At 41.1% G+C, this 23,585-nt stretch overlaps 1 protein-coding gene across 2 annotated transcripts in view; it reads left to right on the top strand.

Moving 5' to 3' along the window:
* TP53BP1 (tumor protein p53 binding protein 1) overlaps positions 1 to 23,585 on the top strand; it is a 111,583-nt gene that overhangs the window by 75,702 nt on the left and 12,296 nt on the right. For both annotated transcript variants that reach the window (XM_066276870.1, XM_066276871.1), the window contains 4 exons: positions 4,882 to 5,034; positions 19,785 to 20,056; positions 20,692 to 20,841; positions 21,136 to 21,572. In XM_066276870.1, coding sequence (XP_066132967.1) covers positions 4,882 to 5,034; positions 19,785 to 20,056; positions 20,692 to 20,841; positions 21,136 to 21,572 — 1,012 coding nt within the window. The remainder of the gene's footprint in view (positions 1 to 4,881; positions 5,035 to 19,784; positions 20,057 to 20,691; positions 20,842 to 21,135; positions 21,573 to 23,585) is intronic.

The raw sequence follows: 23,585 nt of genomic DNA on the forward strand, positions 1-23,585 counted from the left end.
AGAAAGGCTCAGACTAGATTTAATGGGAGTGAAAGTATTGGGGCTGATTCAATGCTGAAGGAAGGACAGGTTCTTGGAAAGAGAAGGGGAGTACTGGGTTGGACAGAAAGTATTTTTTGGTTTTCACACAGAGTTGTAATTGTTGTAATTGTCTCTCTATTCCTGTGTCTGTTGAAGGACTTCTGTCAGTGTTATGGTTTTTTTCCTTTTGACATTTGATATCAGTCACATTTAGGTTACTTTAGAAACAAGTTATGCATAGTTTTGTTTGAAGCTGTTAGTTTAGGGTCAATTTTAAGATGGAGTGCAGAAACGAACATTTTCGGCATATTTTACTTTTTTATCTCCATAAAGGAAAGAAAGCTGCTGATGCTCACAAAAAGATATGTGAAGTTTATGGTGTTAATTGCATAACAGAACGGATGTGTCAGAATTGGTTTAAAAATTCCGTTCTGGAGATTTTTCACTCAAAGATGATCAACGTTCTGGTCAACCTACTGAAGTTGATGATGACCAAATCAAAGCCATAAGTGAAGAGAATCGTTATATAACTGTTCGACAGATTCCAGAGAAGTTAAATGTATCTCACACAACAATTGAAAATCACTTAAAATGTCTTGGACTTGCTAAGAAGCTTGATATTTGGGTTCCGCATGAATTGAAAGAGATTCACTTAACAATGAATCAATATTTGCGATATGCATCTCAAGCACAATGAAACTGACCCTTTTTTGAAAAGAATCATCACTAGTGATGAAAAATGGGTCATCTATAGTAACATCATTCGAAAACGATCATGGTCCAAGCATGATGAACCGGCACAAACCACATTAAAGCTGAATTGCATCAAAAAAAGGTTATGCTGTCAATTTAGTGGGTCTACAAAGGTGTTGTGTATTTTGAGCTGCTTCTAAGAAACCAGACAATCAATTCAGATGTTTACTGTCAACAACTAATGAAACTGGATGAAGCAATCAAAGAAAAATCGCCAAGGAATTGCGTTCCAGCATGATAATACAAAGCTTTATACATCTTTAGTAACACGTGGGATATTATTGGAGCTTGGTTGGGAAGAGATGTCACATTCCCCATACAGTCCTGACCTGGCACCAGCTGGTTACCATTTATTTTGAAGTTTGTAAAACTCTGGTAAAACTTTCACAAATGATGATGACCTTAAATCACACTTGGTTCAGTATTTTGCTGATAAGGACCAAAATTTCTATGAGCATGGAATAATGAAGCTGCAAAAAAGATGGCAAAAGGTCATTGAACAAAATGGAAAATGTATAATTGATTAAAGTTTATTCTTTGTATAAAAAAATGTTTCATTTCACACTACAAAACCAAAATTACTTTCTTGGCAACCCAATAGTTCCTAGTTATTGAACATCTACAGTGTATAGCATTGTGCTGTAGATGACCCATAAGGTTGGTATTATTATTCCCATTTCACAGGTAAAGAAACCAAGCTGAAGAGAGGTTAAGTAACTTGCCCAAGATTTTGCCATCAGTAGGTGGCAGAACTGGAATTTGAACTCATCATGTCTACTTCAGAATCGGTATTCTTTTCATTATGTTATGTTGTTTTTCTATTTTATAATTATGGCCTGTATAGTCTTGTTCTGATACTCCCAAAAATTGTTTATATTAGACTTTTATAGTAACACAGTCTGTGAGATGTAAGACCTTATCAGTCTATATAGGTACAAAATAGCAATAGCCTTTTGAATATAGAAGCTGTAGCATATCAGATCCTGTTTTTCATCTGTTTATTTTCACCCTTAAAGTGTTTGCATTCTGCCACATAATTTTGGGTTCTCTGTCTTTATAAAAAGGTAAACTTGGTCTTAAAGATAGCAATCCTGTGGGAGTCACTATTCTGTTTTCCTTTTCTTCTAAATAGTGTCCCTTTCTAGAATAGGGAATAGAATAGGGAAATAATTCCTTTTCTTGTCTTATCATGATGATAGCAGCTAGTGATCCAGTGTGGTTAAGGCCCAGGCTTTGGAGTCAGACCACTTCATCTGGATATTATGAGGATTCAGTGAGATAAGGCATGCAAAGCCCTTAACACTGGCCCTGGCACATAGTAAATGTTCTATAAATGTTGGCTGCTGCTACTACCTATTGATGGTCATTCTTTTAAATATTATATTATTGCTATTCTCACTACCACAGACACTACTAATACTAGTAGTACTATACTGCTGTGTCATGCAGAGTGATGTAACACTTTGAAGAGCTAGTTGCTTCTGCTAAGAAAAGATACTAGAAAAAAATAGATGGTGAATGATTAAGAGTTTCAGTTGGGAAGGATGAAAAAGTTCTGGAGGTGGATATGGTGATGTTTGTACAACAAGGTGATTGAAAATGAGGTTTTCCAAGTGTCAGAGCTTTTCAGTCCTTGCCCTCTGGTTAGGACTCAGGCTGTGCTTGAAGAATAGTACAGGCAGCTTACTTGTGACTTCCTTTAAATTTTCAAGTGGACCTGGAGCCAGGTTTTCTATGAAGGGACAAGGATGGTTTTATTTTCACTTTGTTATCTTCCCTTAATAATGACAAGATTCTCCAGTTATTTTATCTTTATAGAGATCACTTTTCAGAAGGTGATTTAAAGAAAGAGTAAGCATTTTTTTTTTTTTAAGAGGCAGGAAGAGAAAGAAACAGGAACATCGAGCTGCTCCTGTATGTGTCCTGACCAGGGAATTGAAACCGGCAACCTCCATTCTCTGGGACAGTGCTCCAACGAGCTGAGCTCTCTGGCCAGGGCTAGCATTTTTTTGTTTTTATCTGTCCCTTTACCTTTTATCAAACATGTTTAAGTGCTTCTCTTGAAGTGATCACTAGCCTGGCTGTTATAATGGAGGACTTACAGGAAGGCTTCTTGGCCACATTCAAGGATAGGTAAAACACTGAAATCTTTCAGACCCTTATAATCCAGTGCCTGACTATGTGCAAGCAGGAGGTCCAGTCTATCATGGTTCTAATGCAGGGGCCCCTTGATGATTAATGTGTGACACACCAATGCTCAGACCATTCATTAACCAGAGTTGTATATATTAATATATGGAAGTATTTTGAGGAATTTGTTGAGTCATATTCTGTGCTTTTGATATTATTTTTACTTAGGCACATAATTTATATAATTCTAATATATATAAAAATATTTTACCTTGGGCCCTTGCTGGCTGGCTCAGTGGTAGAGTGTCAGCCTGGCTTGTGGAAGTCCTGGGTTCAATTCCCGGCCAGGGCACACAGGAGAAGCACCCATCTGCTTCTCTACCCTTCCCCCTCTCCTTGCTCTCTATCTCTCTCTTATCCTCCTGCAGCTAGGGCTCCATTGGAGCAAAGTTGGCCCGAGCGCTGAGGATGGCTCCATTGCAACGGAGCAACAACCCAGATGGGCAGAGCATCACCCCCTGGTGGGTGTGCCGGGGTGGATCCCGGTCAGGCACATGCAGGAGTCTATCTCTCTGCCTCCCCGCTTCTCACTTCAGAGAAATACAAAAAAATTTAAAAAATAAAAACATATATTTTACCTCTAAGGTGGGATTGGAGTAGGAATCATTTAGGTAAATTGAAAGCTGTAGGTAAATTACCACATTGTCATGAAAAAACCAGAATCAGCATTATTGCAATGGTACCTGTGTTTCCTTTGAAGGATGTGGATACCTTGACACTGACTACTGAAAGTAAAATTATCTACTGTAGGAGAAATCAGAGGGGAGAAAAAGTGCATTTCTTCCTCCTCAGAATTACAGAGCCAGTGGGTAGAGGGAGCGCGTGAATGGGATATAGATGTTATGAGAAAACGTATATGTAACAGTTGTCATAAAAATGTAGGTCTTATTGCCTGACCAGGTAGTGGCACAGTGGATAGAGCGTTGGCCTGGGACCCAGAGGACCCAGGTTTGAAACCCTGAGGTCAACAGCTTGAGCATGGGCTCACCAGCTTGAGCGCGGGGTCACTGGCTTGATTGCAGAATCGTAGAAAGGACCCCATGGTTGCTGGCTTGAGCCCAAAGGTCACTGGCTTGAACCCCATGGTCACTGGCTTGAGGGAGGGGTTACTGGCTTTGCTGAAGATCCCCCAGCCCCCGTCAAGCAATCGAACAATTAAGGTGCCGCAATGAAGAATTGATGCTTCTCATCTCTCTCCTGTCTGTCTGTCCCTCTTTCTGTCTCTGTCTCTGCCTCTCGCTGAAAAGAGAAAATATAGGTCTTATTTAAACTGTTCAACTGATTATTGTTTATGGTACAACTAGATAAATTAGAGAACTAATTTGCTAATGTTTTCTGTTTCTGAATACTAGTTCCCTTTTAGTTATAATCTATTATTTTAAATATGTTAAATATTTCATATTTAATTCTAGGAGAAATCAGTGTATCTTGTTCCAGGTATATATCTATAGTTTTTACTTACTAATGCTGGTGGAAAGATTGCCCTGAGATTAACAGATGTCCTTCTGATTTTATATAAAGTTCTAAAGATTGCATTTTATCTAAAGAGCAGTTCAAGCATAAAGTTATAAAAGTCAACATCAAAATCCAAAATATCAGTCTATAAGTAATGTACTTTTAGGGGGTTGAAGTTTTACTTAAATATCTTCAGTGCTAGCTAAATATTATGATTTTGATTTAGACAAAAATAGGTCACTTTTGGTGATACTGATACAAACTTCATAGCCCCTGGCTATACAGCTGGTCTATCCCTGGTTTTCTCTCTAGGTGAGTGAGTATACAACAAAGCCAGCTGAAAATTTTCATTACATTTTGATTCTTGGAACCTTTGAACAGTGCTCCTCATGAAGAAGTTGATTTGTGATTCTGCCAATTTACAATGAGACCCACGCTTGCTTTCTATATTTTCTTTCATAGGGAGAGGAGGAGTTTGATGTGCCGCAGCCCCCACGTGGCCATGTCTTGCATCGGCACATGAGAACAATCCATGAGGTTCGCACACTTGTTACTCGTGTCATCACAGATGTATATTATGTGGATGGAACAGAAGTAGAGAGAAAAGTTACTGAGGTAATACCTACTCTGGGTCCATGTGGCAAATTTCTTTCAGTAGAAAAATCACCCTGGCACTTCACTGCCACATCTTCGCCCCCTTTCCTGTGCAACTTCCTACTAACAGTTCTCCATTTTTTTTAGTAGAAAGATACATGAACCAGCTTAGAAACTAAGAGTCCTGAATTTTATATCTTTTGTAACCATGGGTTTGCTGTTTGACCTTTGGCCACATATTGAACCTGTCTCATGATGCTTTCTGTCTTTATAAAGAATAGATTGATAAATCTGTCATATACTAAGTAGATCAGTGGTTGGCAAACGCATTAGTCAACAGAGCCAAATGTCAACAGTACAACGATTGAAATTTCTTTTGAAAGCTAGATTTTTTAAACTTAAACTTCATAGGTAGGTACATGGTTATTAACTTGATTAGGGTACTCCTAAGCTGGCCTTTGCGCCCGTACTCAAAGGACCAAAGAGCCGCGGTTTGCTGACCGCTGAACTATCTAAATGTAAAGATTATATATATATTTTTTAATCTTTGGAAACTCTAATGAAATTTAGAATTTCCTGCGAGGCTACATATGTTTTCTCATTGTTTTTCATTGTTTTCTCTTGTGTTTTCATAATTACTCATGTGTCCTTTCTTGGTTTTCACTGTGTGTGGACCTGTTGGTAAGTGATGCACCTTTACTTGTCAGGATTCATGTGGACTCATTCCCAATGTCAGAATAATATTGGCATTTATTGCCTATCATATTGGACAGTGTCATATGCTGACTGTTTACATCTAAGATTACAGCTGAGATTAGATAGATTTTCTAGATTGAAGATCTGGCACATTTTTGGTATGTATGTTAATATTTGGGAATCATTTTATTAATTGATAAGAAGTACAGTTCTTTTCTTCCTTCACTCAGGCACTTTAATTTTGCCAGCTAGTCCTAGGAAGCTGTACTTGGAGAACTAGATTCTGATATATATATTTAGTTTTATTAAATGAAATATATTTTTGCTATTGTTTATTAATGGGCCATTGTGGCCCTCATGTCAGAAAGCATTTGATATTAGTTTGAGAAATTGTCTTGTATACTGTATTTATTGTATACCAAATAATAATCCCAGAAATATTTCTTTTAAAATGTTAGTTCATCTTCAATATTATTTAAACAATGCTTGTATAGTTTTTTCAATGCTATTGCTATTTTGTAAAAATATTGAGCTTAATAGAAAAACAATTTGCTTTCATAAAAAGTGTTTGCAACTGTTGTAGTTTACATTGAACTCTGTGCTGCATACTATATCAAATGTTATACATATTATGTTAATATGGTGCTTTCTAAAGTATATTTCTGGAAACAGCAGGCCTGCTATCTGAGGGGATAATTAAGTTCCATGGTCATAAATATTTTTAAAGTAATATTTACTATATCCCTAGGGAATATATTGTGAGAAACACTGCCATAATGAAATAAAAGAATGATCATGACTAATATTTATTGAGCACTAACTATATGCCAGGCACTATTTTAAGGACTTTATTGATTTAATTATTTAATCCTCACAGTTAAGCTATGACAGAGATACTGTTATTCCCATTTTGCAGGTGAAGAAGCTGAGGCACAGGAAGTTGAAATAACTTGCTTAATGTTACGTAGCTAGTAAGTAAAAGGAACTAGAATTCAACTCAGTCTAGTTCTAGAGCCCGCATTTCTAACCACTACACTGCACTGCTTTTTAAGAGTGAAAGTAATGTGTGCTAAAAGGAAGGCATGGTTCAGAGGAGGAAGAAACTCATATAAAGGGAAATTTTTTTAAAAATTTTATTTATTTTTTACAGAGACAGAGAGTGAGTCAGAGAGAGGGATAGACAGGGACAGACAGACAGGAATGGAGAGAGATGAGAAGCATCAATCATTAGTTTTTCATTGCACGTTGCAACACCTTAATTGTTCATCGATTGCTTTCTCATATGTGCCTTGACCGTGGGCCTTCAGCAGACCGAGTAACCCCTTGCTGGAGCCAGAGACCTTAGGTTCAAGCTGGTGAGCTTTTGCTCAAACCAGACGAGCCCATGCTCAAGCTGGTGACCTCAGGGTCTGGAACCTGGGTCCTCTGCATCCCAGTTCAACGCTCTGTCCACTGCGCCACCACCTGGTCAGGCTAAAGGGAAATTTTGATAAAATCTTTCTGGATGAGGACCAGAAAATGTTTGAGTTGAACACTGAAGATATTAGATACTGGGAGATAAGGGGAAAGGGCATTCCATATACAGAGAAGGCTTGGTGAGCAAAGGCATAGAGTGGAAAGTAAAAAAAACACAGGCAGGAACAGTCTAGTTGGTGTGCAGCACAAAGGTGAGATCAGAGGACTCTGGGAACTTTCCTCAGCTCTTGTAGTGCTTGTTTATTGTATTTTAAATATTTTAATTTATTAGCAGTTTCCTTTCTTTATGATCTAGCACTGTGGCGGGTACTGGGACCAGAAGATGAACAGAGTCCCTGTTCTCTAGGAGCTTTCGCTTCACATGCAGCAAGTCCAAGACTTGTTTGTTTCTGTATTGGGGTGTGGAAAGATGTGTTAGGAAGGGGGCTGGAGCTTCTTAGCCTACGTGAAGGTGGCTAAAAGGCCTCACAGAAGATGTACTGCCCACGCCTTACCAGGCAGTGGCACAATGGATAGAGCGTCGGACTGGGATGTGGAAGGACCCAGGTTAGAGACCCCGAGGTCGCCAGCTTGAGCGCGGGCTCATCTGGCTTGAGCAAAAAGCTCACCAGCTTGGACCCAAGGTTGCTGGCTCGAGCAAGGGGTTACTCAGTCTGCTGAAGGCCCATGGTCAAGGCACATATGAGAAAGCAATCAATGAACAACTAAGGTGTTGCAGCGAAAAACTAATGATTGATGCTTCTCATCTCTCTCCATTCCTGTCTGTCTCTATTTATCCCTCTCTCTGACTCTCTCTCTGTCTCTGTAAAAATAAAAAAAAATAAAATAAAAAAGAAAAGAAAAAGAAGATGTACTGTCCAAGAGCATGGCAGATGTCATTGAGGTGTGAGGGAGGAGGACATTGCAGGCAGAACAAAAAGATAAATATGTAGCTGGCATGGTATGCTTAATGAATATTTGGAAACTCAGCATGATAAGAATATTGGGATAGGGAATAATGAGACAGGTTGGTAAGAGCATAATGGCTTTGTGTACCATAGAAAAGAGTTTAGATTTTTATCTTCTGTTTGATGGAGAGCTGTTAAAGAATTTGGAGCCAGAAGAGTGACATGCTTAGATTTGGGTTGGAAATGGAAGGTTTCAGATATTGGGAGAAAAGGGAAAAGGACATTATGTATAGAAGGCTTGGTGAGCCTGACTGGTGGTAGTGCAGTGAATGAAGTGTTGACCTGGGACGCTGAGGTCCCAGGTTCAAGCCCTGAGTTCACCAGCTTGAGCACGGGCTTATCAGCTTGAACGTGGGATCATTGATATGGTCCCATGGTTGCTGGCTTGAAGCCCAAGGCTGCTGGCTTGAGCAAGGGGTCACTGGCTCAGCTGGAGCCCCTGGTCAAGGCATATATTAGAAGCAATCAGTAAATAACTAAAGTGATGCAAAATACAAGTTGATGCTTCTTGTCTCTCTTCCTTCCTGTCTGTCTGTCTGTCTGTTGGTTTTTCTCTCTGAAAAGAAAGGCTTGGTGAACAAAGGCACTAATGTTAATAGCATTGCATGTTGGTCAGGTTAGATTGGCAACAGTGTAACAATGGGTTGAAGTAGGTTCTGGTTAGAGGCATAGTTAGTCAAGATGTAATGAGTGTCAGGTTAGGACAGTGGTAATAGGGGCTGAGAAGATTTGTAGATGCAAAAAGTACATAGAAGGCGAAGTTGACAGACTCTAGGGAATTCCTGAATGTGGGCATTGAGGGAGAGGGAAGAAATATTACAATCATATTAGTTGTCTGGGCTTTTTGCCCAGGCAGCTGGATATATGGTGATACCATTTACTGAGATAGAGTATATAGATAGGACATGATTTGAAAGAAAAGATCCTTCATTTAGTACAGGGGTCCCCAAACTTTTTACACAGGGGGCCAGTTCACTGTCCCTCAGACCATTGAAGGGCCGGACTATAAAAAAAACTATGAACAAATCCCTATGCACACTGTACATATCTTATTTTAAAGTAAAAAAACAAAACGGAAACAAATATAACATTTAAAATAAAGAACAAGTAAATTTAAATCAACAAACTTACCAGTATTTCAATGGGAACTATGCTCCTCTCACTGACCACCAATGAAAGAGGTGCCCCTTCCGGAAGTGCGGTAGGGGCCGGATAAATGGCCTCAGGGGGCCGCATGTGGCCCACAGGCCGTAGTTTGGGAACCCCTGATTTAGTAAGTACTTACAGATGATCTCTCCATGATAGGCACTGTGCTAGATACTGGAGATTTGTCCAGGAAAGAAGATGGTTATTATCTGTCTTAATGTGGCCTCTGTAGCCTAGCAGAAGAGATGTACAAAAAAACAAATAAGCAATTACATTAAAAAGATCATAACAGAATAACTTGGAGCCTGGACTAAAGTCATAAGAACAATAGTTTTAATTTCTGGACAGTTGCAAAGGCAAGTAGGTATAGCTGGCTACTCTTTTTTGAGCCTACTCTCTAGCTGAAACACAGTTTGGAGTCCCAGTCCTCTGTGCAGGCCTTGCCCCTACACATTTGCCATGTCCAGGATTAGGAATTGACTTAAATCCTGAAATTAAATTAAGTTTCAGTCAAATGACCTTTGCAGATTATGCTGACTCGTATTCAGCTAGAGCAGTCAAGTTGATGATAGGAGATGGTGATTGGAGAATGGCATGTTTATGATGGAGATTTTTGGAGGTGGTACTACTTCTGTCATTGACCCTGGTAACAGATGGATGATGTAGAGTAAAAGGTTGTGGTAATTAGATCAGCATACAGAAAATGCTGGATGGGTCATTGGATGGATGTAAGTCGCAGAGAATGATGAGAGAAGTAGAAATGAGGACGGAAGCGAGGCTCTGAACCATGCAGGGGTCTCAAACTCAACTCAGCATGTGGGCCACAGAGCAAGATCACAGCCGTTAGGCGGGCTGCACTAGGTCTACAAAAGGCAACTGTTACGCAACACTTTTCTCACTGCAGTTGAAAACAGTCTGCGGGCCGCACAAAATTGTTCGGCGGGCTGCGAGTTTGAGACCCCTGGGTTAAGGTGTTCATGCATGAGAGGGAGTGATCGGGAGGATGTTGTTGAATAACGAGGGACTAGGAGAGTAAGTTTAATGGAATGGCTGTAAAGCCAGTAGGCACGGCCACCATCACAGCTGCCTGGCCCGTGCAGGTTCACATTTGATTCGGACAGATGGTAATGAAACAGTGGAGCCAAGAACTGGTGGGCCATTACCTTTAATCCTAGCTTGCACCTGGTGGGCGAAAAATACACACAGTGGGAAAACACTTCCCTTTCCATTCAGAGCTCCCAAAGCTACTGACTTATCCAAGTTTCCTAGAATCAAAGGTTTTTACCTCACCAGCCTTATTCACCTCTGTTCCCCATCTCCTTCTCTCTGCACAAACTGGCTTCTCCTTTAGCACTCCACCATCTTGGCTGCTTCTCCTCTCCTCCACGTGGCCTTTCTCTGCTCTCCTCCTGTATGGGCTCCTCTGCCCCATTATATAGCGTAGAAATCAAAACCTTTACCAGGGGTCTCCAAACTTTTTACACAGGGGGCCAGTTCACTGTCCCTCAGACCATTGGAGGGCTGCCAAATACAGTGGTCCTCTCACTGACCACCAATGAAAGAGGTGCCCCTTCCAGAAGTGCAGTGGGGGCTGGATAAATGACCTCAGGGGGCCACATTGTGGCCCACGGGCCGTAGTTTGGGGACGCCTGAAAGTCTCTGATACAGTCACTTATCTGAGGCATAATGGGATTCCTCATAAGAGTGCACCACTCCGTCATGCAACAGTCAACAGTGTGTGGAAAGCTTAGTCTTAAAACTAAGCCTTAGAGCCCTGGCCGGTTGGCTCAGTGGTAGAGCGTCGGCCTGGCGTGCAGAAGTCCTGGGTTCGATTCCCGGCCAGGGCACATAGGAGAAGTGCCCATCTGCTTCTCCATCCCTCCCCCTCTCCTTCCTCTCTGTCTCTCTCTTCCCCTCCTGCAGCAAGGCTCCATTGGAGCAAAGATGGCCCGGGCGCCGGGGATGGCTCCTTGGCCCCTGCCCCAGGCGCTAGAGTGGCTCTGGTCGAGACAGAGCATCGCCCCCTGGTGGGCAGAGCGTTGCCCCCTGGTGGGCGTGCCAGGTGGATCCCGGTCGGGCGCATGTGGGAGTCTGTCTGACTATCTCTCCCTGTTTCCAGCTTCAGAAAAATACAAAAAAACAAAACAAAACAAAAAACCAAAACTAAGCCTTAGGCTATAAGGACCCTGCCTGCATACAGCCTATCTCCCCACACCCAATGCAAACTATAAGCAAGCAAACATATACATCATATTTACAAGCTTATTTGACTAACAATGGCAAATAGTGGTTTGGTTGGAGAAAGGTGGGAAGAGAGAAATGCTTAGTTAATGGCAATGGGGAGCAGAGAGGCCTCTCATCTTCAAGCTCTTGCATTGAGGTTTAGTTGAAAATAATCAGTCTTTGCTTGAGAGAGCTGTACAGGATGTGAGAGACCAGGCGATAGCCAGGAAGGCAAGGAAATGGACAGAGGATGACAGGTTGATTGAGTATTGGATAGGTTAAATTTCAGATGTCGTTGGTATAGCCAAGGGGCAAGAAGAGTTTAGTAGATGTTCATATTGAAGAGTTTGGAGCTGAGTGATCATTATATTGTTGATAAGCAGGGATGAAGCTGGTAAGCCTGGCCAGGAAAAGCATGGGAGAGCGGGAAAGGAATGAGAAGAGTCTTGGGAAATACCAATTTTAAAGGAATAAGCTGAGGAAGAGAAACCCCAAAACAAGCGCAAATAGAAGTTGAAGATGTAGAATGAAAGGAAGAGAAAATGACTTTATAGATTCGAAAGGAGAAGATATTTTCAAGAAGGGAATGTTCTAGAGCAGTGGTCCCCAACCCCTGGGCCGCGGACCGGTACCGGTCCGCGGAGAAAGAATAAATAACTTAAATTATTTTCATTTTATTTATATTTGTCTGAGTGATGTTTTATTTTTTAAAAATGAACAGATTCCCTCTGTTACATTCGTCTAAGACTCACTCTTGACGCTTGTCTTGGTCATGTGATATATTTATCCGTCCCACCCTAAAGGCCGGTCTGTGAAAATATTTTCTGACATTAAACCGGTCCGTGGCCCAAAAAAGGTTAGGGACCACTGTTCTAAAGTATTCATTTAATCCTCTCATAGCATTATTTAGATGTGTGTGCATTGTGTGCTGTCTCCCAGAGAGATTGTAAACTCTCCCAGGGAAGAATTTACTGTATACTTCTACATATCTTTTCTGACAGCACAATAATGCACAAATAGGCCAGAGCAGGAAGGTAAATATGTAGCATCTGTCATGTAATTTCTCAATCTGTGCCCTGGAAGACACTGATGATTGGTCATGGAACCTTTTCCCACTAAACCTGGGAATTAGCCTCGAAAGGCTGCTTAAAACTGGGCTCCAGGCAACCACTATCAATTCATCAAAACAGGGTTGTGCGATAAGCTCATTTTGACATTCCTGCCCTCTCTGTAGTTCCTGAAAACTCGTATTTTTTTTTTTTTTGGACCTATTTTTTTTTAATTTATTTATTAAATTTAATGCAGTGACATTGATAAATCAGGGTACATATGTTGCGAGAAAACATCTCTAGATTATTTTGACATTTGATTGTGCTGTATACCCCTCCCCCAAAGTTAAATTGTCTTTTGTCACCTTCTATCTGGTTTTCTTTGTGCCCCTCCCCTCCCCCAACCCCTCTCTCCTTCACCCCATCCCTCCTACCCCCACCCCCCACCCCCCACCCCTGTTGCCATCACATTCTTGTTCATGTCTCTGAGTCTCATTTTTATGTCCCTTCTATGTATGGATTCATGTAGTTCTTAGTTTTTTTTCTGATTTACTTATTTCACTCCGTATAATGTTATCAAGGTCCATCCATGTTATTGTAAAGGATCTGATGTCATCATTTCTTATGGCTGAGTAGTACTCCATAGTATATATGTACCAAAGCTTTTTAATCCACTCGTCCTCTGACGGGCACTTGGGTTGTTTCCAGATCTTCGCTATTGTGAACAATGCTGCCACAAACATGGGGGTGCATTTCTCCTTTTCGAGCCATTCTATGGTGTCCTTGGGGTATATTCCTAAAAGTGGGATAGCTGGGTCAAAAGGCAGTTCGATTTTCAGTTTTTTGAGGAATCTCCATACTGTTTTCCCCAGAGGCTGCACCAGTCTGCATTCCCACCAGCAGTGCAGGAGGGTTCCCATTTCTCCACATCCTCGCCAGCACTTATTCTGTGTTGTTTTGTTGATGAGCGCCATTCTGACTGGTGTGAGGTGATATCTCATTGTGGTTTTAATTTGCATTTCTCTAATGATTAGTGATGTTGAGCATTTTTTCATATGCCTGTTGGCCATCTGTATGTCCTCTTTGGAGAAGTGTCTATTCATCTCTTTTGCCCATTTTTGGATTGGATTGTTTGTCTTCCTGGTGTTGAGATTTACGAGTTCTTTATAAATTTTGGTTATTAACCCCTTATCAGACGTATTGTCAAATATGTTCTCCCATTGTGTAGTTTGTCTTTTTATTCTGTTCTTGTTGTCTTTAGCTGTGCAAAAGCTTTTTAGTTTGATATAGTCCCATTTGTTTATCCTGTCTTTTATTTCACTTCCCCGTGGAGATAAATCATTAAATATATTGCTCCGAGAGATGTCGGAGAGCTTACTGCCTATGTTTTCTTCTAAGATGCTTATGGTTTCACAGCCTACATTTAAGTCTTTTATCCATTTTGAGTTTATTTTTGTGAGTGGTGTAAGCTGGTGATCTAGTTTCATTTTTTTGCAGGTAGCTGTCCAATTTTCCCAACACCATTTGTTAAAGAGGCTGTCTTTACTCCATTGTATTTCCTTGCCTCCTTTGTCAAATATCAGTTGTCCATAGAACTGTGGGTTTATTTCTGGGTTCTCTGTTCTGTTCCATTGATCTATATGCCTGTTCTTATGCCAGTACCAGGCTGTTTTGAGTACAATGGCCTTGTAGTATAACTTGATATCAGGAAGTGTGATACCTCCCACTTTATTCTTCTTTTTTAAGATTGCTGAGGCTATTCGTGTTCTCTTTTGGTTCCATATAAATTTTTGGAATATGTGTTCTATATCTTTGAAGTATGTCATTGGTATTTTAATTGGTATTGCATTGAATTTATAGATTGCTTTGGGTAATACAGACATTTTAATGATGTTTATTCTTCCTAACCATGAGCATGGTATATGCTTCCACTTGTTTGTATCTTCCTTGATTTCTTTTATCAATGCTTTGTAATTTTCCGAGTACAAGTCTTTAGTCTCCTTGGTTAAGTTTATTCCTAGGTACTTAATTTTTTTGGTTGTAATTGTGAAGGGGATTGTTTCCTTAATTTCTCTTTCTGACTGTTCATTGTTGGTGTATAAAAATGCCTCTGATTTCTGAGTATTGATTTTATATCCTGCCACTTTGCTGAATTCATTTATCAGGTCCAGTAGCTTTTTGACTGAGACTTTAGGGTTTTCTATATATAATATCATATCATCTGCAAATAATGATAGTTTTACTTCTTCTTTTCCCACTTGAATTCCTTTTATTTCTTCTTCTTGTCTGATAGCTGTGGCTAGGACTTCCAGGACCATGTTAAATAAGAGTGGTGAAAGGGGGCACCCCTGCCTTGTTCCTGATCTTAAGGGTATTGCTTTTAATTTTTGCCCATTGAGTATGATGTTGGCTGTGGGTTTCTCATAGATGGCTTTTATCATGTTGAGGTATGTTCCCTGTATTCCCACTTTGCTGAGAGTTTTGATCATGAATGGGTGCTGGATTTTATCAAATGCTTTTTCTGCATCTATTGAAATTATCATATGGTTCTTCTCCTTCTTTTTGTTTATGTGATGTATCACATTGATTGATTTACGAATATTGTACCATCCTTGCCTCCCCAGAATAAATCCCACTTGATCATGGTGTATGATTTTTTCCATATATTGTTGGATCCAGTTTGCTAATATTTTATTGAAGATTTTAGCATCTATATTCATCAGAGATATTGGCGTATAATTTTCTTTCTTTGTGTTGTCTTTGCCTGGTTTTGGAATCAGAATTATGCTCACCTCATAAAAGGAGCTTGGAAGTCTTCCTTCCTCTTGAATTTTTTGAAATAGTTTGCGAAGGATAGGAGTTAGTTCTTCTTTGAATATTTGGTAGAATTCTGTTGTGAAACCATCGGGCCCTGGACTTTTCTTTGTTGGGAGTTTTTTGATAACTGTTTCGATCTCCTTTGTTGTAATCGATCTGTTTAGGTTTTCTGATTCTTCCAAATTCATTTTTGGAAGATTGTATGTTTCAAGGAATTTGTCCATTTCATCTAGGTTGTCTAGTTTTTTGGCATACAGTTCTTCATAGTATTTTCTTATAATATTTTGTATTTCTGTTGTTTCAGTTGTTATTTCTCCTCTCTCATTTCTAATTTTATTTATTTGAGTCCTCTCTCTCTTTTTCTTGGTGAGTCTAGTTAAAGGCTCATCAATCTTGTTTACCTTTTCAAAGAACCAGCTCCTAGTTTCATTGATCTTCTGTATTGTTTCTTTAGCCTCTATGTCATTTATTTCTGCTCTGATCTTTATTATTTCCTTCCTTCTACTACATTTGGGCTTTACTTGCTGTTCTTTTTCTAATTCTTTTAGATGCAGGGTTAAGTTGTTTATTTGAGCTTTTTCTAGCTTCTGAAAGTGTGCCTGTAGTGCTATGAACTTCCCTCTCAGCACTGCTTTCGCTGTGTCCCATAAATTTTGAGTTGTTGTATGCTCATTGTCATTCGTTTCTAGGAATTTTTTTATTTCTTCTTTGATCTCATTCTTAATCCATTCATTATTTAACAATCTGCTATTTAGTTTCCATGTGTTTGAGAATTTTTGAGCTTTTCTGTTGTGATTCATTTCTAGTTTCATGCCGTTGTGATTGGAGAAAGTGCTTGATACGATTTCAGTCTTCTTAAATTTGTTGAGAGCACTTTTGTGCCCTAACATGTGGTCTATCCTAGAGAATGTACCATGAGCACTTGAAAAGAATGTATATTCTGCTGCTTTAGGGTGAAAGGTTCTGAAGATATCTATTAAATCGAGTTGATCTAGTGTTTCCAATAAGTCTGCTGTTTCTTTGTTAATTTTCTTTCTTGAGGATCTATCTAGTGATGTTAGTGGGGTATTGAAATCCCCTACTATTATAGTATTGCTGTTGATCTCACCCTTTAAATCCATCAAAGTCTGCTTTATATATTTAGGTGCTCCTATATTAGGTGCATAGATATTTATAATAGTTATATCTTCCTGTTGGATTACTCCCTTTATCATTATGTAGTGGCCTTCTTTATCTCTTACTATATCCTTTGTTTTAAAGTCCAATTTGTCTGATATAAGTATTGCTACCCCAGCTTTTTTTTATTTCCATTTGCATGAAACGTTTTTTTCCATCCTTTTACCTTCAATCTATGTGTGTCTTTTGTTCTAAGGTGTGTCTCTTGTAGACAACATATGTATGGGTCCTGTTTTCTTATCCACGCAGCTACCCTATGTCTTTTGATTGAATCATTTAATCCATTTACATTTAAAATTATTATTGATATGTAGTTGTTTATTGTCATTTTCTTCTTTAAAGGTGTATTCCTTTTTTTTTTTTTTGCTGTATTCTTTTCCCACTTTGATCTGTTTACAACAGGCCCCTTAATATTTCCTGCAGCACTGGTTTGGTTGTAATGAATTCCTTGAGTTGTTTTTTGTCTGGGAAGCTTTTTATTTCTCCTTCGATTTTAAACGATAGCCTTGCTGGATAAAGTAGTCTTGGCTGTAGGTTCTTGTTCTGCATTACTTTGAATATTTCTTGCCATTCCCTTCTGGCCTCAAGTGTTTCTGTTGAGAAGTCAGATGTCATCCTTATGGGGGCTCCTTTGTAGGTGATGACTTTTTTTTCTCTTGCAGCTTTTAATATTTTCTCTTTATTGCTTAGCTTTGGTATTTTAATTATGATGTGTCTTGGTGTAGGTTTCGTTGGGTTTCTCTTTAATGGAGTCCTCTGTGCTTCTTGGATTTGTGAGAGTTTCTCTTGCATTAATTTAGGGAAGTTTTCAGCTATGATATGATTGAACAAAGTCTCTATCCCTTGTTCTTTTTCTTCTTCTTCAGGAACTCCTATGATGCGGATGTTATTTCTCTTCATGTTGTCACAGAGCTCTCTAAGAGTTTCCTCTGACTTTTTGAGTCTTTTTTCTCTTTTCTTCTCTGCTTTCATGCCTTCATTCCAGTTGTCCTCTAACTCGCTGATTCGATCCTCTGCTCTATCTATCCTGTTTTTAATTCCTTCCATTGTGGTCTTTATTTCTGATATTGTATTTGTCGTCTCCAACTGATTCTTTTTTATACTTGCTGTTTCTTTATTTAGGTTTTCAAACTGCCCCTCCATTCTTGTTCTAAGATCTCTAAGCATCCTTACAATCATTATTTTGAACTCCGCATCTGGAAGTTTGATTATTTCCATATCACTCAGTTCATCTCTCAAAGGTGTTTCTTGTGGTTTCATTTGGATTGCACTCCTTTGTCTTCTCATCCTCTTTTTTTTGCTTGTTTTATTTGTAGAGTTGGTTGAGTCTAGGCTTGGTGTTGTCTGCCTCCAGTTTTCAGTTGTGTTATTTCTAGGTCTTCTTGGGTTGGTATCAGCTGTTATTTGTAATCCACTTTTGGATTTGGGCAGCTTTGAAGTCTTGATTTGTTTGTTTTCTTAACAGGTGATAGTGTTGTTTACTGATCTCAGCAGGGGGCTTCCTGGAAACTGTATCCAGGAATGCGGTGGGTGTAACCTGAGACTCTGAAGGCCTCTTTAGCCAGCTAGACTCACTGGGGGTAGGGTGTTTTCTCAGCTTCAGTAGGGGGAGGTGTATCTCAGATCTCCATGGAGACCTGAGTTACTGCCCCTCCTCCCCACTTCTTGTTTTCAGCTATGTCTTGTTGCGCTGACTGGAGCTGGAGAGATGTCCGGAGGTCTCTGATCCGGAAGCACTTCAGCTCTGTTTTGTGAAAGGCCCTTTTAGCTCCTCTCCTGCATTCCTTATCCCCTCACAGTCTGTCCCTCTCCCTGTCCTCTCCACCTGGGAGATAAGCTGGTCCTTTCAACGCACCTCGCTCCCTGGTCGCCAGGCAAGTCGGACCTTACAACACCTGCGGATGAAGTGGCTCAGTGGCTCCTCAGTTACATGTTGGTTTGTAGTTGATTATCTTTGTTAAGCCTAATCCGGAGGGACTGTGCTGAAATCATACGCCCAGGCAGAGAAAGCAAGGAATTCTGTTAGAGGGGAGGAGCTTGGTTCTCCATTCTGGTCTGATCCGGGAACAGTTGTTTTCCCTCCAGCTCTGAAGAGGTGAAAATCAAAACTCATATGTTTTGATTATCTTTTTGTTCTTCATTTTTTAAACAGTAATACCATTTTTAACTTACAAGCTTTTATTCACTTGACCACGATTTGGAAAGTAATATAAAATACCTAATCTCAAAAAATATGTAATGCTACCTACCCACTGCTAGTCTAGTACTAGAATGGCTCCCAGCCAACATTTCCCTCCTCCTACTACCTACCTCCTTGTCTGTCTTTTCTCAGACAGGGAATTACTTCTGATCTCTGGGTTAGAATCCTTGGCAGTTTCTCTGTATCCAGAGGCTGTGAATTTGTCCGGTAAAAAAATATAACATTTCAGAGTAGAGGTCATTTTTCTTCCCAATCTAATTCCACCTTATTTTTTATTGAGTTATAATTATTTTCTGTGGAATATATATTTAGTTCAGTGGCTTTTTTGTGTGTGTGACAGAGACAGAGAGGGACAGACAGGAAGGAGATAGATGAGAAGCATCAATTCTTTGTGAGGCACCTTAGTTGTTCATTGGCTTCTTTCTCATATGTACCTTGACCGGGGTAACTGCAGAGCGAGTGACCCCTTGCTTAAGCCAGCGACCATGGTGTCATGTCTCTGATCCCACACTCAAGTCAGCAACCCCGTGCTCAAGCTGGTGACCCTGTGCTTAAGTTGGCGACCTCAGGGTTTCGAACCTGTGTCCTCTGTGTCCCAGTCTGATGCTCTATCCACTGTGCCACTGCCTGGTCAGGCAGTTCAGTGGCTTTTGACAGTTATATGTAACCATTGTTTAAAACAAGATATAGAACATTTCCATTATTCCAGAAAAGTCTGTCCTGATTCCCACCTTTCTGAATCAAAATTTTTTGCCATCTGTAGGATTTTCCACCCTTCATATCAGCATTATGTTATTGTGGTTTCTTTTAGCTTTTATTTTTATTTCTTTATTTAAATGTAGTCATTTTAGAGAAGAGAAAGAGAGAGAGAGAGAGAGAGAAAGGGGGGGAGGAGCAGGAAGCATCAACTCCCACATGTGCCTTGACCAGGCAAGTACAGGGTTTCAAACTGGCGACCTCATTGTTCCAGGTCGACGCTTTATCCACTGCCCCAACACAGGTCAGGCTCTTTTAGCTTTTGTATCCATTTTTTCCTTGCAGGAGACTGAAGAGCCAGTTGTAGAGTGTCGGGAGTGTGAATCTGAAATTTCCCCTTCAAAGACTGGGGGCTCTTCAGGTGACCTGGGGGATATCAGCTCCTTTTCCTCCAAGGCATCCAGCTTACACCGCACGTCAAGTGGGACGAGTCTCTCCGCCATTCACAGCAGCGGCAGCTCAGGGAGAGGAGCCGGACCGCTCAAAGGGAAAGCCAGCGGGACGGAACCCGCAGACTTTGCCTTGCCCAGCTCCCGAGGAGGCCCAGGAAAACCGAGGTGCTGACAGGGTCTCTAGAGAGAGCCACAGCAGGGGCAGGGCTGCTGACATTTTAAATATCACAGGGAAGGGAAGGAATGGGACAATCCCCCCCTCATCCTCTGTCTAGAATAAATTAACTCCTTTTCCTCCCCTTTTATTTCTGTCCTTTTTTGGGTAGAGCCTGTGGGAGGTAGACCTCCTTAGAAAATGTGGAAAAACAGATGATGGAACTTCCACAATGCTCAGACATGCTCCCGCCACCCTCATTTTCTGTATCCTACAAGAGTTTTGATTGGTAATACAGAAAGTTTGGGATTATGGCCCCAACTTGGCACATCCTCTAGCTTTTTGTTATCCTCTGCAGGTGTCCAGAGCCTGAGGGAAAAGAGAAGGCAGGGCAGAAATATGTGTGCTATATTTTGAGGGCAGCAGTAGGAAGCTTTCTCAGGGGGCATAGACTTGCGTAAATGAAGATGCCCTTTATTTGTTAGCCTGTGTTCCCACTCCCCAGCTGAGACTTTGTGGTGGTAGGTGACCTACCCTGGCGGCCAGCACGTGTTGGTCTGGCATGTTAGTGTAAGGGCTAAGGGGAGACTTTGGGAAAAGGATTCAGTAGCAGGTTCTGTCAGACTAACCTATCTTCAATCTCTAGTCCTAGAAAAGGGGTCAGTCAGACAGGGGCGCCAGTGTGTGAGGAGGATGGTGATGCAGGCCTTGGCATCAGACAGGGAGAGAAGGCTCCGGTCACGCCTCGTGGGCGCGGGCGAAGGGGCCGCCCACCTTCTCGGACCACTGGAACCAGGTACCCGGGTAGTGTGAGATATACTTAGTCTATGACTTGTTTAGAGAAAAAGGGTGTAGAGATAAGAGAGGGGATTAGAGAGTATGTGGTACCTCAGGAGGGAGAAGAGGGACCCACACTGACTGAGGAGTGGGCAGGGATCAGAGTGAGGCCACTGAGAGACCAGGCGTATGCCTGTGAGGGGTTATCAAAGAATGGGCTGAGCCGGGAGACCCCTGGACAAAGGAGTGGGAAGATTGCTAGGTAAGTATTTCTCATTCTCACTGCCTTCTCCTGTCTCTTATCTCCCTTTAGAGAAGCAGCTCTGCCTGGCTCCTTGGGCATAGAGGATATTTCACCCAGCATGTCATCAGATGATAAGTCCTTCACCCGTATCACACCCCGAATGCCTGACTCCACCAGACGAGCAGACATGGGTGCTGGTGCTGGTACTTTGCGTCGAAGCGACTCTCCGGAGATTCCTTTCCAGGCTGCCGCTGGTCCTTCTGATGGCTTAGATGCTTCCTCTCCAGGGAACAGCTTTGTAGGGCTCCGTGTTGTTGCCAAGTGGTCATCCAATGGCTATTTTTACTCTGGGAAAATCACACAGGATGTTGGAGCTGGGAAGTATAAATTGCTTTTTGATGATGGGTACGAGTGTGATGTGTTGGGCAAAGACATTCTTTTGTGCGACCCCATCCCGTTGGATACAGAAGTGACAGCCCTCTCGGAAGATGAGTATTTCAGTGCAGGTAATAAAAGTCTGTAGAGATTTATTGTGCTCTGGGGCAACCGTTTATTTGTCAGAAATTCTGTTCCTGTAACACTGATTAGTTTCACAATGGGTTTTTTGTTGTTGTTTTTCTTTATTGTTTATTTCATTTTTTTTGAGACAGATAGAGGGACAGATAGGGACAGACAGATAAGAAGGGAGAGATGAGAAGCATCAAGTCTTCATTATGACACCTTAGTTGTTCATTGATTGCTTTCTCATATGTGCCTTGACTGGGAGGTACAGCAGAGTGAGTGACCCCTTGCTCAAGCCAGTGACTTTGGGCTTCAAGCCAGTGATTGTATGTGTAAGGTATTCACTGCCGAGAAAGAAAGAAGGGTGTAGGCACCAAGTGTGGACTAGCAAAAGCTTTATTTAGAACGCATCCTGGGGTGAACTTCTCTGGTCCGCGAGAGGGGCCAGAGAAGTCGGCACAGCCTCACCCGCGGGGTGTGTGTGTGTATAATTTATAGCATTGGTATGGTGGTGGCGGGTTGATATGATGTGGCAAAATTTCATTGGCTGACAGTCGTTCATTTTCAGCATGCTCCTGGGCCGTTTCTTTTGGCGGGCATGGATGTAGGTGGTTCCAGCAAAAAGTCCCCAGACCTGGTTCCTCACATGACCTTTCCTCATTGCCAACTGACCTCACAGTAGGGTCCTGTCTATGATCCCACATTCAAGCCAGTGACCCCACACTCAAGCAGATGAGCCCACACTCAAGTTGGCAACCTCGAGGTTTCAAACCTGGGTCCTCTGCATCCCAGTCCAGCGCTCTATCCACTGCACCGCCACCTGGTCAGGCTATTGTTTGTTTATTTTTTAATAAACTTGTTATTTTGGAATAATTCTATAATTATAGGAACTTACAGAATACAGGGTATTGATAGTATGGAGTTCCCATATATTTCTCACCTGTCTTTCCAACTTTCTCTATTGTTAACATATTAGGTTAGCATTTGTCAAAACTAAGAAACCAACTTTGGTTTATTACTATTAATATTAACTAAATTCTGGACCTTATTTGGATGTCATTGGCTTTTCCATGTCCCTTTTCTATTCGAGGATCCAATTCTAGTCTACCACACTGCATTTAATTCTCATGTGTCCCTGAATGCTTCTCATCTGTGACAATTTCTGAGTCTCTTTTCACTACCTTGATAGTTTTGAGGAGTACTGGTCAGGTATTTTGTAGACTGTTTAGGTTTGTCGCATGTTTTCTGATTAGATTTGAGTTATGGGTGGTTTTTTTTAAAAAATTCATTTTATTAGAAAGAGGAGGGAGGGGGAGAGAGAGAGAGAGAGAGAGAGAGAGGAAAGAGATAGAGAAAACTGGGGGAGGAGCAGGAAGCATCAACTCTCATATGTGCCTTGACCAAGCAAGCGTGGGGCTTCGAACTGGTGACTTCAGCATTCCAGGTTGATGTGGTATCAACTTGCCACCACAGGACAGGCTGGAGTTACGGGTTTTGAATAGAATGCTGCAGCAGTGAAGTGCCCTTCTCATCACATCATACGGGGGAGGCGGGTGTGTGACATCCGCAGGACGTCACTGGTGATGTTAACTTTCATCACTAGGTCAGGGGGGTGGCGGCCAGGTTTCTCCACTGTAAAGTTAGTATTTTTCCCTTTCCATTCTCTATTCTTTCGCCGCTGACTTTTAAGCTTACTGCATGCCTTGATGGGACCCGAGTAGATGAGTGTGGCAGATATATGGAGATGTTTTTTGCTGAGGAAGAAGTTGTTAGTGCTGTGTTTTGGGGCCTTTACCCACCACTCAGTCTCTGCTTTGAAAAACAGTGCCTTTTTTTTTTTTATGTGGTCAGTTCCCTGTTCTGATGGTGGTGAGGTATTTGTTATTGTGACTGTTTCATGTACCAGCTCTTCGAATATATTGCCTCTTTACTGTGAACTAATTTGGAGATACATGTTTATATTGAGTTAGTTATTTAAAATCATCCTTTCTGGGGATTTTTTGAACATGGGTTGGGAT

Source organism: Saccopteryx bilineata, chromosome 4, assembly GCF_036850765.1.
Source record: "Saccopteryx bilineata isolate mSacBil1 chromosome 4, mSacBil1_pri_phased_curated, whole genome shotgun sequence".
In the NCBI taxonomy this organism is placed as follows: domain Eukaryota; kingdom Metazoa; phylum Chordata; class Mammalia; order Chiroptera; family Emballonuridae; genus Saccopteryx; species Saccopteryx bilineata.